Genomic DNA, 14248 nt, shown 5'->3' on the forward strand with positions numbered 1-14248 from the left:
AAAAAAAATAGTGTTAAAAATCAACGCTTAAAATGTCATATTTTTAAACTGCATTAAGTTTAAAAAGCACACACTTTTAATAAACACAGCTTTGTGCAGCTAATTAACAAAACTAAATAATTTTAAGATAATTAACGGAAATTCTAAATTTGTCATCATCAAGAATCGCAAAAAAAGGCCAAATCCAGAATATTCAGGCTTAAATGCACATTGATTAGAAATGTAATAAATTGTTACAAATTTTGCAAGTTATGCCTTTTCATATTTAGTTTAGAGTAAAGTAGAGTTACTTTTTTTTTTAAATATTTTAATCAGTAATTTAATTACAAGATCAATCAAAAATGTAATTTTTGCCCACTTTTTGCAGTGTTATAATTAGAAAACTGTTTTTTTTTTACTTAAGACGTCTTCTCTTGCGCAGCTAATTTAATTTGTGTTAATTCATAAGAGGTAGCAACATATTCGATGCGATTTTATTCGTTTGCTTGGGTACCTGTTGTGTGGCACTGATATGCAAGATTTTAAATATTTAATCGCCTCTGGTTGGCATTTATTATTAAAGAATGCAGCTAAAAGCTTAATGTTCAGCCATTCATATTTAATTATTTTGTAATTTTGTTGTTCCTGCTGGCTTTTATTTATTTGCAACCGCACCGCAATGCTAAATATAAATATATATATTTTTTCGGTTGCACTTTTTATGCCTTTGAACTACTAAATTGCTCACCCTTTCTCTCGGCCTTTCTCTTTCACTTTCTCCGCGTGCGTGCGTGTGTGTGTGTGTCTGCCTTGCCACCATTGCCACCCAGATCATCATCCCCTTCACCATCATCATCATCATCGTCGTCGTCGCGGGCGCCTGGCAACCCTGACCTGAATTCAACTCTAAAATTTGTGCGAGCTCTCTGGTATTTCAGTTTTGCACATTTTTTCGCCTTTATTTCTGTGCAGCAAATCAGTAAGCGCGTGTGTGAGTGTTAATTTAATATTTGTTTGGGCAAAAAAAATAGGAAAAAAAATATAGGAATAGTATAAAACACAGGGAAACAACACAACACAACACAAAGAGTGAAACAGAGTTAATCTACATTTTTCAAGTTAGTTGCACTTGGCGAGCATGGAAAGGTGCAAAGCATGCAGATGGAATTTAATTTCACAAAATGCAACAATATATAGTAGTAATGCCATGGCAGCAAGAGGTTTCTTAACAGCAACAAATTACTTACAAAGGTGCACGAAAGTATGCTACATTAATCTAGAGCCTCAATGTTTAATTTTTGAAAGGCAATCGCCTGAATCTCATAAGCATTATGCCAATAAACCAAGCAACTTTGAGATAGTGTGCAAATAAGATAGTATGTTACGTTTTCATTTGGAGCAAAAAGTATATTGGCTTTTGATTGAGAGCATCCAATAACTTCGGAAACCAAAGTCACACCCTCATCCAAATGGAGCCACCAGTCGAAGCAACCGGGATGGATGCAAGTGGAGGAGCATTTCCGGGCCACACAGTTGAGGCAGTAGTTCATTAATAAGTGACCAAGCGGTGTCATAAGCAGTTCATTAATTAGGGACATGCACACCCTGGAGAGCAAACAATCCGGCATCCTTTTTGCCACGACTCGCAAGGACTCGCAAGGACTCGCTCCTTTGGCTCCTCTCTTTGCATTTGCCTGGTCGAATCTGTCACGAAAATTCGCCCACATGGCGGTGAAGGAGCTTAAACACAGCTCGGATGGCACAGCTCCTGGCATTTATGCTTTGTGCTGACGTCTTCCACCGCACTTTCTCCCCACTTTCCCCCATATTAGTAGTGGTTTTCCATGAGTTTTCCATGGGTTTTCCATGGCTCTGGCTCGAAGTAGTTTCCGTTGGCAGTGACTGTTCCATAGCTCCATAGTTCTCCATTCCCTTGTCAGGTATTTCAGCTTGTTGTTTGCTGCAGTTATGTGTTTAACTGTCACACACATGGCACACACACACACACACACCACCCCCCTAGTCACCCCCTCACTTCAATCCCACGGCTGGTGGTAAAGGGCCATGTCAACTGGCATACGAAACCAATTTCCTTTTTATGGCAAATGAAATGAAAATTTGAAATGACCACAAAACCGAAGGGAGCTCAAAACTCTGTGAGATGCAGGCGGAAAAAGGCAAGATAGTTCACTGCAAAAAAAAAGGTTTTCTATTCAAAAAATCTACAGAAAATCAGTCTAAGTTTAGCTGCAATCGAGAAATAAATACTTCTAACCACCACTTCAATGCAATAATGCAATATATACAATAGAAGTAACAAGTTAAATAAATTTCAGTGTAGAGGGGCTGCAAGGGGAATTCCCCCAGAAGGTGAGAGCATATCTGCACAGGAAATGGGCACTCGGACATGATGCGACATTGTACTGGAATGCCACTCGCTCCTCCAACTGCAAACTGCCCACTGAAAATATATACACACACACGCAAACATCCTTGGGGATCCTGCGATGAGCACCGACACATTAACGGATGAAAAGTGGCCGAAACAACTGAATTAGCCATGCAACGACAGCTCAAGGCATTCCAGGTTTCGGTATTCAGGATTCAGGATTCAGGATTCAGTTACCAGATTCTAGAATCTTCAGCTCCATCTGCACTTTCTGGCCAACTGGTTATGGCCATGTTCATACCACGCAGAGCATCCAAGCAGCTGCTGCCCCCCTTCCCCAAAGACCCCCAAAGACACCGCCCCACCCCTCCACCTATTTTTTTTTTTTTTGGGGTCAACCAAGCAATCTACCCGCAGCGGCTTTGCGGTGGATTTATTTTATTGCCAGAGATGAGACACCAACAAGAAAAGGCATCGGAAATGAGCGGAGTTCAAATAAACGACGCTGTTTTCACACTCATAAAATCAAATTAAATCGAGTAAGATGGAAACGTATGTATGTGTGTGTGTGTGTGTTGTGGCTCTGAATAAGTGAATGCATGTATAACAAGTTGTTAATAACAGAATATATAAATATATGCATTGATTGTGATATTTAACAAAAATACAAGGCTTTTTATTAAGAATTTCAGCTGCATGGTGAGCAATACCCCTTTAGTATAAGTTATTATATTAGTTTTTACAATGGAAAATTAACCTTTTTAGAGGGTACAAACGCGCCGAAAGCATCACGAATTGGAATAGGTTGCGGTTGTCCCAGTTGCCTTTTTGTGTGTGGTTTTCGCCTTAATCCTTTCGCCTCCTAACTGTCCAACTGCCTAACTGCCAACTGCCTAACTAACCCAAACCAATCGAGCTCCTTGTTGCCGCTTCGTCCTTTTTGGCCATCTTGTGCTCCTGGAAAGCGGTGCGCAGCCCATAAAACGCCATACATCTGCGCATTTCATTTGATTTGATTTAATTTTATTGCCCTTTATGTACGTACATACATTGCTGCTTGGCTGCTCTTTGTTGCCAAAAAGAAAGACAAAAAAACAATTACCAAAAAAAAATAGGGACCAAAACAAAGGGAAACGCGAACGGAATGCGCCACTATGTGTTGGAATTAATTATACACTGTACTCGCAGAGCGAAAGGGTATAATAGGTTCGTTGATAAGTATGTAACTTGTATCAGGAAGATAGCGTTTCCGAACTTTCCCCGCCAGGTGGAGCTGTTATCTTCGCAGGCGAGCGTATCTTTGTATTGGGTATCTTTAACTAATGTTTACAGTTTAGTTTCTAAGAGTTTCAAGTAGCATTTCTTTGGTTTTCGCTTAACTAAAACACAATAAAATGTAAGCTTAAGTTGAGTTTGTTTCGAGCCGCTTTTCTTTGTAGTTTTCCTTGGGTTTTTGCATACCCTTTGTACGACTGTCAATCTATTTTAGCCAAGTCAGTCAGCCAGTTAGCCTGGTTCAAAGGTTGTGCTGTCTTTGTCCCGGCCACTGAGCCTATTTGTCTGCCACTGTCTTCTTCGGTTTTTTCTTCATTTGATTTTTCGCCTGCTCTAGATCCTGTAGATCCAAGCGGCGGAGTTGAGTCCGTTTATATGGCCAGTCATGTGGCACGCATCATCATTTATCAAAAAAAAAAACAACGCGGCAACAATTCGCAGTGCTGACAACAAGCCAAAAAACATCCTCCAATCCAATCTTTCGTAACGAAAGACACCCCAACTTGTCCCACCCACAAAAGTCGTCGCCGTTTTCTTGTCGCTACTATTCTCACTCACTCTCTTACAGTTTTGTATATTTTCTGGTTGTTCTTGTTGTTTTTCTGGCTATTCGGTCTCCTGCGTTTCCTTGGATGCTTTATTGTTGTTGTCGACGCTTATCTGCCGTTTGACATTGATGTGTCGGGGTACAGTAGACAGCATTGACAAATAAACGTTACTTTCTACTAGTTGTACAAGAGATAGTTGAATTAAGTAGAAATATGAATTGGTGAACGAAAGAGAACACACTGCGTATGAGTAATATTTGTCAAACATTTATGAATACATATGGACAAAAAGGTTTTCTTTCCTATAATTGATTCAAGTATTCAGTTATTTTATCAAATTTGATCACGTTAGTATAGTGCTGGGTGTTCACTTAGCCCGGGGTTCCACTGTACGCAGCGCTTGTTGGTCCTGTCATGTAACGGTTAAATCTGCATGAAAAATTAATGCTGTGTTGTTGATACGCGAAAGTGGAGAGGGAGAGTGGTCGCGGTATTGGGTATGTACACACACACATATGTACATATGAACATAGAGCTGTGTCTGCGAATTGTTGTGTGTCGAAATTAGCATTGGCTTGCGGTACAATTCCACCAACAGATTTACAGTTGCCGACGACGACGATGCACACACTTTGTTTACCCATGCATTTGCTGTTTTTAAAGACATGGATTTCGTAAGATTTTATTGTACTGTTAAGTTGACCGTTACATTGGATTTATCTGTCTGTCTGTCTGTCTATCTCTCTCACGCTTCATGGTGGGAACAATTGCGAGAGTAGTAAGTGGGTGAGTGAGCGCACGGGCGATATAGCGGGACACTCAGTGAACACTCAGTAGCTGGGACGCCATGGGAAATATGGAAAGTGGAACTGACGCCGCTGCTGCGCCGACTGCGACGCCGACGGCGACTGCGACTGCAACTGCAACGATCGAAGTGTTGTTGTCGCCGCTGCTGCTGTCGGCGTTTCCTTTCCCGATCTCCGACCAGCTCCACCAACTCCAACTCCCCTTCCCCCACCTCCACCAGAAATCGCAGCTCCATTCCCCATTTTCGTTGTTGTCTTCGCCGTTACCACAATTGCAGCAGTCCGCTTCGCTGTTAAAGTTGCTGTTGCAGTAGCAGCTGTAAAGAGTCAACAGGATATATGTATTTGTACTAAAAGCAGTAAGCAAGTGTTAAGAGAAATGAACAAAATCCGAAACTTTACCTGCTGTCTTCAGCTGTGATCGTTTCAATCCCCTCGTTTTCAGAACCAATCTATCTAATTCTGGTTTCGCTGTTAATGACGAATGAGTCACAGTGCCCGCTTTGGATACCACCTGCTCAGCCTTGCCGCCGGAACTGGCTGCACTGCGTCTGACCATCGGTCGAGCATTGCTCCGACTGGTGGTTGTGGTTGATTGTGTGGAGCCGTGGTGACTCTGCAGCTTGGAGGTTTGCTTGGACCCCTCGATGGCCGATGGACTTATCGGGGATTCCTGCAGATGCTGCGCCTGCTGATGGAGGATCTCCGCCTTGAGTATCTGCTGCTGGGTGCGGAAGGCGCGCTTGTAGGCCGAAACCTGTCAAGGATCATTGGAATGCAGCTGCACGTTATATGTGAGTGTATGTGTATTAACTACCTGCGAGGCACTCGCCACCAGCAGCTGATTGGCTCCCTTGAGTTGGGCTGCAGTCCTGTCCTCCCGCTTTAGATTCGCCTTCCTTACCGGCTTCTTCTCCTGCTTTCGATGCGTCTGCGCTTTCTGGGTAGGATTAGCCGCAGTCAAGTCGGCCTCTTTGGCCGACTGCAGGAAGGATCGATGGCTGGAGCGGCTCACCTGATTGCTGGTCACCTTGGTCACGCGCGGCATGTCCTGTGGACTCTCCAGCAGCAGCTTGTTCTTCGCCATGTCCTTGACCTCGAGCAGGTTGAGGGGCAGATCCTCGCTGGTTGGCTTATCCACTTTGGGTGCGATCTGCAGACTCTGTTGCTGCAATTGGACGCGACGCACGGGTGCAACGGTGGCTCTACTGGGCTCATCTTGGACTGAAGCCGATCCCGAGGTGGCTTGTGAAGTGCCTTGGGAAGTGGAACCGGAATTGGCTCTACCATGCTCCGGATTCACTGTTGTCGATTCCATAGTATCGTCTTTAATCTTTATTCCTTCACTCGAGCGTAATTTGGTCGCAGATCCAGATGGGACGCCCCAATTTTGGCCACTGGCACTCGCGTTTCCCACCGAAGCGTTGTCTGATTTGGCTACATTTGTTATCAAACCCATTCCGCATGGGCTACTTGATCTGGGGTACTTGCGCCAATCTTCGCCTGGATTAACATCCCAATCGCCCGATGTCTCCTCCGAACTCTTTGAACATCCGAAATCGGCTACCGACCTTTTGCCCAATCCATCTGCAAATGTATTCAATAATGGAGTTTATGATAGTATAGTTATATATATCTAGATTTGCTTACCTTCATATCTTCCCAAAGAATTGTCCCATGTGATGGTCGAGGAGGTGCTGGGCCTGAAACTAGTTCGCGAACTGCTGTCCAGGCTGGATCCCCGAGTGGTCCCATCGAATCCCCGCGGACCGAGTGGAGTGGCGGGTCGCGCCATCGTTTCCAGGGATTCCATCAGCTGAACGGCTCCGGACTCCAGGCTACGGCTCCTCTGGCGATAGTTGGCGTGCAGCACATTGTGGAAGCTGAGCTGGCGCGGCTGTTGTCTCACCTGCAAACGTCTCGTGGTGGCGTTGCATGTGGTGGTATTGGTGGCATTGGTGGCATTGGTGGCATTGGTGGCATTGGTGGCATTGGTGGCACTGGTGGTGTTGCTGGTATTGGTTGACCTTGCCGAGTGCTTTTCAATTCGACTCCTTGGCGAATCACGGATGCTGGTATTGATGGGTCTCTGCTGGCTCCGATTGAAGGCATAAGTGGCCACGGGTCCATCGGCAAACTGGATGTACTCGAACTGCTTGATGCGATCGCCCAAAGTCTGGAAGCGGAGGCGCATCTCCGACGGCTGACGTCCGTTTCTGGTGATGGTCCTGCCATTTGCGGTCGCCCCACTGCTCAGTGGACCGAGTCCGGACCGCTTGCGTCCACCATCCAACTTGCTCAGCACCGAAATGCGACGCTTGAGGGCGGCATCCACCGGCATCAGGGCGTCGGCATCGTTCCGTGGCATTTGAATGCCCTGGGCCAGTGTGCTCTTCGCCATGGCCGCAATGTGGTGTTGCCTGCTCGGCGGCATCATCGCTACGGATCCCAAAGCAGACGCAGATGGTCGGGGTGGCATGCTCATGGAGCGGCCACTGAACATGCCCATGTCCACCAGCAGGTGGTTGTCCTCTTTGGAGTCGATGCTTTTGCGCATCGAACGGCTTTTGCGCTCCCGCCTCGCCTTGCTCTTGCGCAAGGAACCGACCAGGATCTCGGTGCGGGATGACTCGCTACTGCGACCGCTGGAGCAGCTCGAACTGGCGACCCTTCGCACGGAACTCTGGCCGTAAACGGAGGCGTAAGGACGAGCCGCCGTAAAGGACATGGAGCGCGAACGATTCGCCTGCATCATCGAGTACAGAAATTGGCCGGAATTGCTGGAATTGCTGGCCGCCGACGCCTGATCCGCCTGCATGATGTGGCTGCGCGGATAGATGTCGTTGGCACTGGGCTTCGCCTCCGCTCTCTTGATCCGGCGCAAAGGACCAACGTTCTCTGTCCGGAAACGCGGGTGTCGATTGTCTGCAAATTCATGGTTATACACAAAGTATTACTATACTATACTATATTTCAGAAGTTAGTCTTACTTATAACGTAAACTATCGTAAAATGTTATGTTACACATGTAACATAACAGTGTAACTGTAACTTACGTGAACTATAGCCGCGCTCATAGTACGTTCTAACGGCACTTTCGTACAGCTCGCTGGTGTTGCGCAGGAACCAGGGTTGCATTCGGGTATTCACCTTGATCAGGCGGTTTATCTGGTCGGGCTTCATCGTAACGCCGGATGGGATGGGTTCTACGGTTCTACGATTTTACGGTTCTACGGTTCTACTTCCGGACGTAGGCTCTACGTTCGGCAATACGTTCGCAATTTGGCAAGTGGCTTAGGTATTTGTGGCTGGCTTGCCTTCTATCTGTTTGGCTTGAACTTGAACAATTTTGCTATCAAAATGCACGGGAATCGGTGATAATGTTTGAATTTTTATTTGCCTGTTGCTCAGACCACTTTTGAATTGAATTGCTTGAGAATTTAATGCTCTTAAAACGAATGGCTTTTGGGGGGGCGGGGATCGTAACTAACTGTTGTTGTACTAAAACATGCCGGTGCGTGAAAATGATTAAGTCTGTCTGTATTTTGAAAAAAATCAAAAAAAAAAAAAAATCACACGCACGAAACTCAAGTAACGTTAACGTTGAAGCCGAGTAAAAAGAAATGTTACATTTATATCGATCACATTCGATTTTGACACAACAATTGAGGTCTGCTCAGTTCCACATTTCATTCCATATATCATATATTCATATAACTTGAAATCCAAGTTCCTTTGCTAGTCAATAGTATGAGTAGTATAGTTGTGCTATCTTTAATCCAACGAATCCCACTGCCTTATTTAACCGCCGTGGGGCTCAGTCTGCGGCTTTTGCGTGTGCGAAACGAACGAAGTCCGTAACTTAGTTGTATAATTATGTGTGTTTCAATCAAATTAGCCCACACACCGGTCATACATAATGCACTTCATGCTCACTCACTCGTTAGTCAACGCTGCTAATCCGAGTCAACCATTCCAGGCCCCCAAGCCCCAAGCTCCAAGCCCCCAAGTCTAAACAACGTCGAGCCAACTCCGTGGCCCCACGAAAAAGCAGCCATTTGACATTGATTTATCAGTGGCTGTCAAAGTGCCGTCATCCGCCACCCACTTTTCCACCCGCTCTTCCATCCGCCTTTCCACCCGTTATTCCACCTCCTTTTCCACCCAATTTTCCACCCACTTCCGCTTCCACCCCCCAAGCCACACTACGTCCACTACTGGGCGTGGTCAAGGTAAAAATGTAATAATTAGCCGCAGTGATGTGATGATGTTCGGGGTCACCACTCTCCGCAGCTCCCCCTCGTTAGCCATGGTATCTGTATCTGTATCTGTATCGTATCTGTGTCCCATCGCGGTGCCTCGATTTTGAGCTTGGCCAGCAGCAATTTGTCAAAGTTTGGCCTGAAAAATGAATGCTGGTCGTCCTGTGGCTGCACTCGAAGAAATTGCATAGTCAAAGCAATTAGGAAATATCATTCAACTGCTGTAAACTTTGTTAACTGAGGTCAGATTAAAGGTTTGAGTAGCATCATTAAACTTGCTGTTATTGTTAATAATGTTTATTCAAGTCAATAAATATTTGCAAATTCATGTAAGTATATTTCTAGCCAAATTCCTGGTGAAATGGAAGCTAATATATTTTAAGGATTTCGATTTCTTGTGCTGATTTACAGCTGAATTTTAGGGGTTTGTGCTTATTACCAGACACACTGTGACTTTAGATATCCAGTTTTTTGCCGAGTGCTTCTCCACGTTCAGGTGGTGGAGTGGTGCTAGTGGTTCACCCGGTCGAGTGCGTGCACAGCGGTGGTGGGGATGAGTCCGTCGGTTGACCAGCCCGGTCCGTTGATGATGTTGTTTGCTTGTTTGTTATCGCCGCCCCACCGCATCGCCGAAATCCCGACAGGCGGAGGACCGCTGGCGAAAAGTGCGCAGAATGCACAAAAATGGGGAGGAGCACATGGACAGCAGGAAACCAGAGCCGGACCCGTACAACCGGAGTGCCGGAGAGAACATGAGACCCAGACCCAGATGCTGATGCAGTTGCAGACATAGGCCCGGATCCAAATCCGGAGCAGCTGCAGCGGATGCCTGGCTAAATGCATTCAGTGCGCACGAATGCAAAAATTGATTTTAATTCAATTACAGTGCGTAATTTATGCATTGCCAAAAGCGACCACAAAACTCTAGTAAAATGCCCTCTGGTATTTCGTCTATTTCTTTCGGTTTTTCCCGGCTATTTCGGTGTTCATTTCCATTTTGTATTTTCAGTTGCGAAACTGGCAGATATTGAGGATCAATCTTAACGACCTTCGGGATACCTTTTAAAATTACATTTTGGGATAATAAGCAGGCGAAAAAAAATTGACTATAATAATGTTATATTATAATTTAATAGTCAAATTATTATTTATTTTTTGAATAATATTTTGGGATGGTAAGCAGGCGAAAAAATTGACTATAATAATATAATAATATAATAATCAAATTATTAAATATATTTAATAACTTATATGTACAAATTATTTTTCCAGTGCTTACAAACTTACTTATGTTTTGTTCGTATTTTTTTTGCTAAATGTCTGTTAAAGTTTTGACTGACTTAAGTTAATTAATTGACGCATTGCAACGTTTTTTCACCCTTTCTTCGGTTTTTTATTGCCTTCTTTTTTTTTTTGCCTTTTTACCTTTGACCTTACTAATTGCAGCTTAGGCAAACACGCACACGCGAAAAGAGAAATGAAAGCAGTAAAAAATTCGAGTGCAAAACTTTCGCCCAGAGCCCGAAAAATATGCTGAAAGCAAAAGAGGGGAAGGGGGGAAGGGGGGGAGGGTAAGGGGGGACCTTTCTCTTTTGTCAGTTTTTGCTTTCTCCGTCTCTAAGCTGCCACATTAGCAAGTGAGGTGCAAAGTTTACGAGTGTCCTTTTTCACTTCTCTTCTCTTGTTCTTGTCTCTACTTTCAGGCGTCACTCTCGCGTAGTCCTGCAAAGGACATTCGACTACCCTGGATATTCTCAGCTCTCGCTTTTTGCATCTTTTGCCGCTTTTGTATCTTTTGTAATTTGTAATTTCCGGATTTAAAGGATATAAGTATATTATATTGAAATGGATTTTCAGATATACATACATACGCGTTTGTTTTGCAATGCCTTTCTCTCTTTTACAGGGTATTTACCGCTTCGCTACCTTCGCACTTGAAGTCAGCTTTTCTTCAGTTAAGTCTGCTTATGTCTGCAGTTGGGTCGTTTCTTCTTGTTTCTTGTTGTTTCTTGTGTTTTTTTTTATGTTTATTGCTGTTGCCGCTGATGTTGTTTGTTATGATTTTGAGTGGATGCGATGATGGGAGCACATCCTGCCCCTCGTCTCCTTTGACAGGTGAAAGAGAGTGGCAAGTGCCTTCGGAAAAGGTGACAAAAACAGGATGCGAATGGACCGATGTCCTGCCGTCCACCGTTCGCCGTTCCAGTGCAGTGGCCTCATTAAAATTGACATTCATTGCATTTGGGCAATTAGACTAATTGACTTTTAACCAGTTCACGGCACATGTGACCCACCTTAAACCCCCACCCCCCTTCTTAACCCATGTATGCATTTTGCATGGTTTGGCGCATTTTGCGCGCTTGGGGGCTGTGAGCAGTTGCATAATTGGGGGCGTGGTCGGGCAATTTAGGTTGCTGCAGGTGCCCAGTTCACGCAGTTCACGCAGCACAAGAATAATCCATAAAATATCGGCGTACTTAATCGTTAATCGATGGAAATGCACACTGCTTAACGTCAGATTAGCGCTAATTATACAGGGCTTATAGCGAATAATTACAATGAATTATATGAAATAGTTCAAATAATAAATACAATAAATATAACAATAATATAATAAAATAGGTATGGTTTGAAATATGATTGTTATCATAACAAATATAATAATATATAATAATACAACGTCGTCGCTGGAGTTTTGTCATTAAACGTAACCCTGGGCCACATTTATACATTTTTATATATTTATTTATTTCACTTCCTTGTATAATTCTTTATTAATTTGTCTAATGCAAGGCCAGCCAGCCAGCCAGCCAGCCAGCCAGCCATCCGTGAGCAAAAACAGTCTGGGGATGGAGCAATCGATGGGATTAGAGGAAAGTGAAAACTGTGATAAGGATCAATCAACTGAATCCTGCGGTCCACAAGCTCCACCGCAAACCCGCTCCCCCTCCCGTCCCGCTGCTCTTGGCTCCTTAAGCTGGACGAGATTCTGGTGCAGGCCTTGTCAAGGAACTGACAAAAGAGCCAGAGAGTCGCGGCGAGCAAAAAACCGCACAGGAATGTGGAAAATGCTGTGTGGAAAGCGGTGGCAAACCGTAAGGGGGGGGGGGGGAAACTGGTCGAGCTGCAACGCGGAATGGCTGCGAAATGGAGATGAATGATGTGCGGGGGATTTGGAAACAGTTGCCACATGGCGTTAGTCAAGCTCAGGGATGCAAGTCAACTGCGCTTAGCGCTGCACTCACTTTGCCCAAAGCGGGTGGAAAAACCCTTCCACACCCACTGGTCGCAGCGCGGAAATGCGAGGAAAAACCACCCAGCCAACAACACAGTCCATCTGGCTCAACACTGCACTGCACTGCACTGTAGTCGCTCATTCATTCATTTGCCCAGTCAGGCATTCATTCATTTCCTTGATTATGTTTCTTATCAATGATAAATGAATATGAACATAGCGAGCACTCAAAACTGCTCCAAAACTGGCTGCCAAAGTGAAAGTAAAACCAGCAGGGGATGCCTTGGCTTTTCCCACAGACTTGCGAACTGATTTAGTTGGGCCAAAGCGATTTGCCAGCTCACCTTTTCAAGTAAATTAAATATTTCGCCCTTATCTTTGCTTATTAATATTGCAAGTTACAAGTTAAGCAAAGTATGCATGAATTTATGCCTTAATTAATGTGTAGTTTCTGGGCAAGATTGGTAAAAATCCAAGCCATTTCTCCACGAACTATTGCATTTGAAACGCTTTGAATTAGCTAAAATACTTGCAATATATCGATATGCCACACCAGGATGCAACATACACACACACACACACACACATTGCAAATCCCAGAGTTCGCTGAGGCGAAAGCCAAAAGGGAAAACGAAAGTCAAGCGCAGTGCAGGATTGCTCCTGAAACGAAACCCAAATGCTCCTGATGCGGCTGCACATCCGAGCATTCAACCAACCAGCCAGCCAGCCACATGGACTCCTCTCCAGATCCTTCATCCCAATCCCGATCCCGATCCCAACCGGACCAGACCACACCAGACCAGCGAATGCGCCAGCAGAGCCAATCCCAATCACTTTGCACTGAAAGTATAAATTAAATTCAGCATTTCGGATATTATCAACTATTATCCCCTAAGCATTTCCATTAAGTTTGCAGTTAGAAAATTATATTAAAATCATAATTATTTATATGATCTTCTGATACATAATTATCTTCAATTTGTAGGATCTTTTTTTCCAGTGCAGCACACATTCGACCCGCCATCACTTGATTGCCGCAGCGACTTTGGAGCGCAAAGTTCTTTGTGGTCAGGCATGCGATGGGTTAAGGGCGGGGCGCCCAGCTAGGGGTTAAGGCTGGGGGGCATGGCCAAAACTCTCGCCGGGAATCAGCTAAAACAGGCAGTACCAGGGGGAATGGAGGGTGGTCGGCATTTTGGCCGATTCAAGTGGGCGCTCGGCAATTTTCCAGCACTTTAGAAATAAAATTTTTAACAACTCGTCGAGGCGGCCGTTAAGTGCGCCGACGTTTAAACTCCCCAAAGGCGGCAAAAAAAAAAAAAAAAAAACTGGCAACGTGGGGCAAAGCGGTCCGCAGGTGCGGTTTCACTGAGAAATAATATGTAAATATTTTGAATAATAAATACATTTGATTTGATTTTAATTGAATGTGCGTAAGGAAGTTAAATTCGAAACTTAGAAGCTACACAAATGAAGTAGTGACCTTTTTGGAATATCATATTATGATATTAAAGTCTAGAATTTTTCTTAGCATTTGAATTAGTGATTTAATAATATTTTTGCATATGCAAATGCAGCTCATACCAGTGCAGCACTGAGAACAACTTTTGGCCGCCTTCCTTGACCTTCTGTCAGTTCCAATCCCGCTCAGCGCCAAAAACTTTGGCCATGCAGCTAAAATATGCAGAAAGGAGCAGCGGCGGCATCGTCATCATCATCATCATTGCCATCGCCATCGCCATCGCCATCAGCAT

The 14248-nt window shown here is 44.5% G+C and overlaps 1 protein-coding gene across 2 annotated transcripts; it reads right to left on the bottom strand.

The window, feature by feature from the left end:
• Positions 1 to 4857: 4857 nt before the first annotated feature.
• LOC120456720 lies at positions 4858 to 8627 on the bottom strand. 2 transcript variants are annotated; one of them, XM_039643702.2, is made up of 5 exons: positions 8054 to 8627; positions 6648 to 7922; positions 5815 to 6581; positions 5400 to 5754; positions 4858 to 5314 (listed from the first exon to the last, which is right to left on the bottom strand). In XM_039643702.2, exons 1-5 carry the CDS (start codon positions 8178 to 8180, stop codon positions 5022 to 5024), a joined length of 2817 nt encoding a protein of 938 aa, XP_039499636.1. In that variant the 5' UTR covers positions 8181 to 8627; the 3' UTR covers positions 4858 to 5021. The 2 variants fall into 2 exon arrangements, with proteins under 2 accessions (XP_039499636.1, XP_039499635.1); XM_039643701.2 differs by having other exon boundaries at positions 5815 to 6584; positions 8054 to 8626.
• Positions 8628 to 14248: the final 5621 nt, after the last annotated feature.

The sequence above is a fragment of the Drosophila santomea genome, chromosome X (assembly GCF_016746245.2).
Source record: "Drosophila santomea strain STO CAGO 1482 chromosome X, Prin_Dsan_1.1, whole genome shotgun sequence".
Taxonomy (NCBI): Eukaryota; Metazoa; Arthropoda; class Insecta; order Diptera; family Drosophilidae; genus Drosophila; species Drosophila santomea.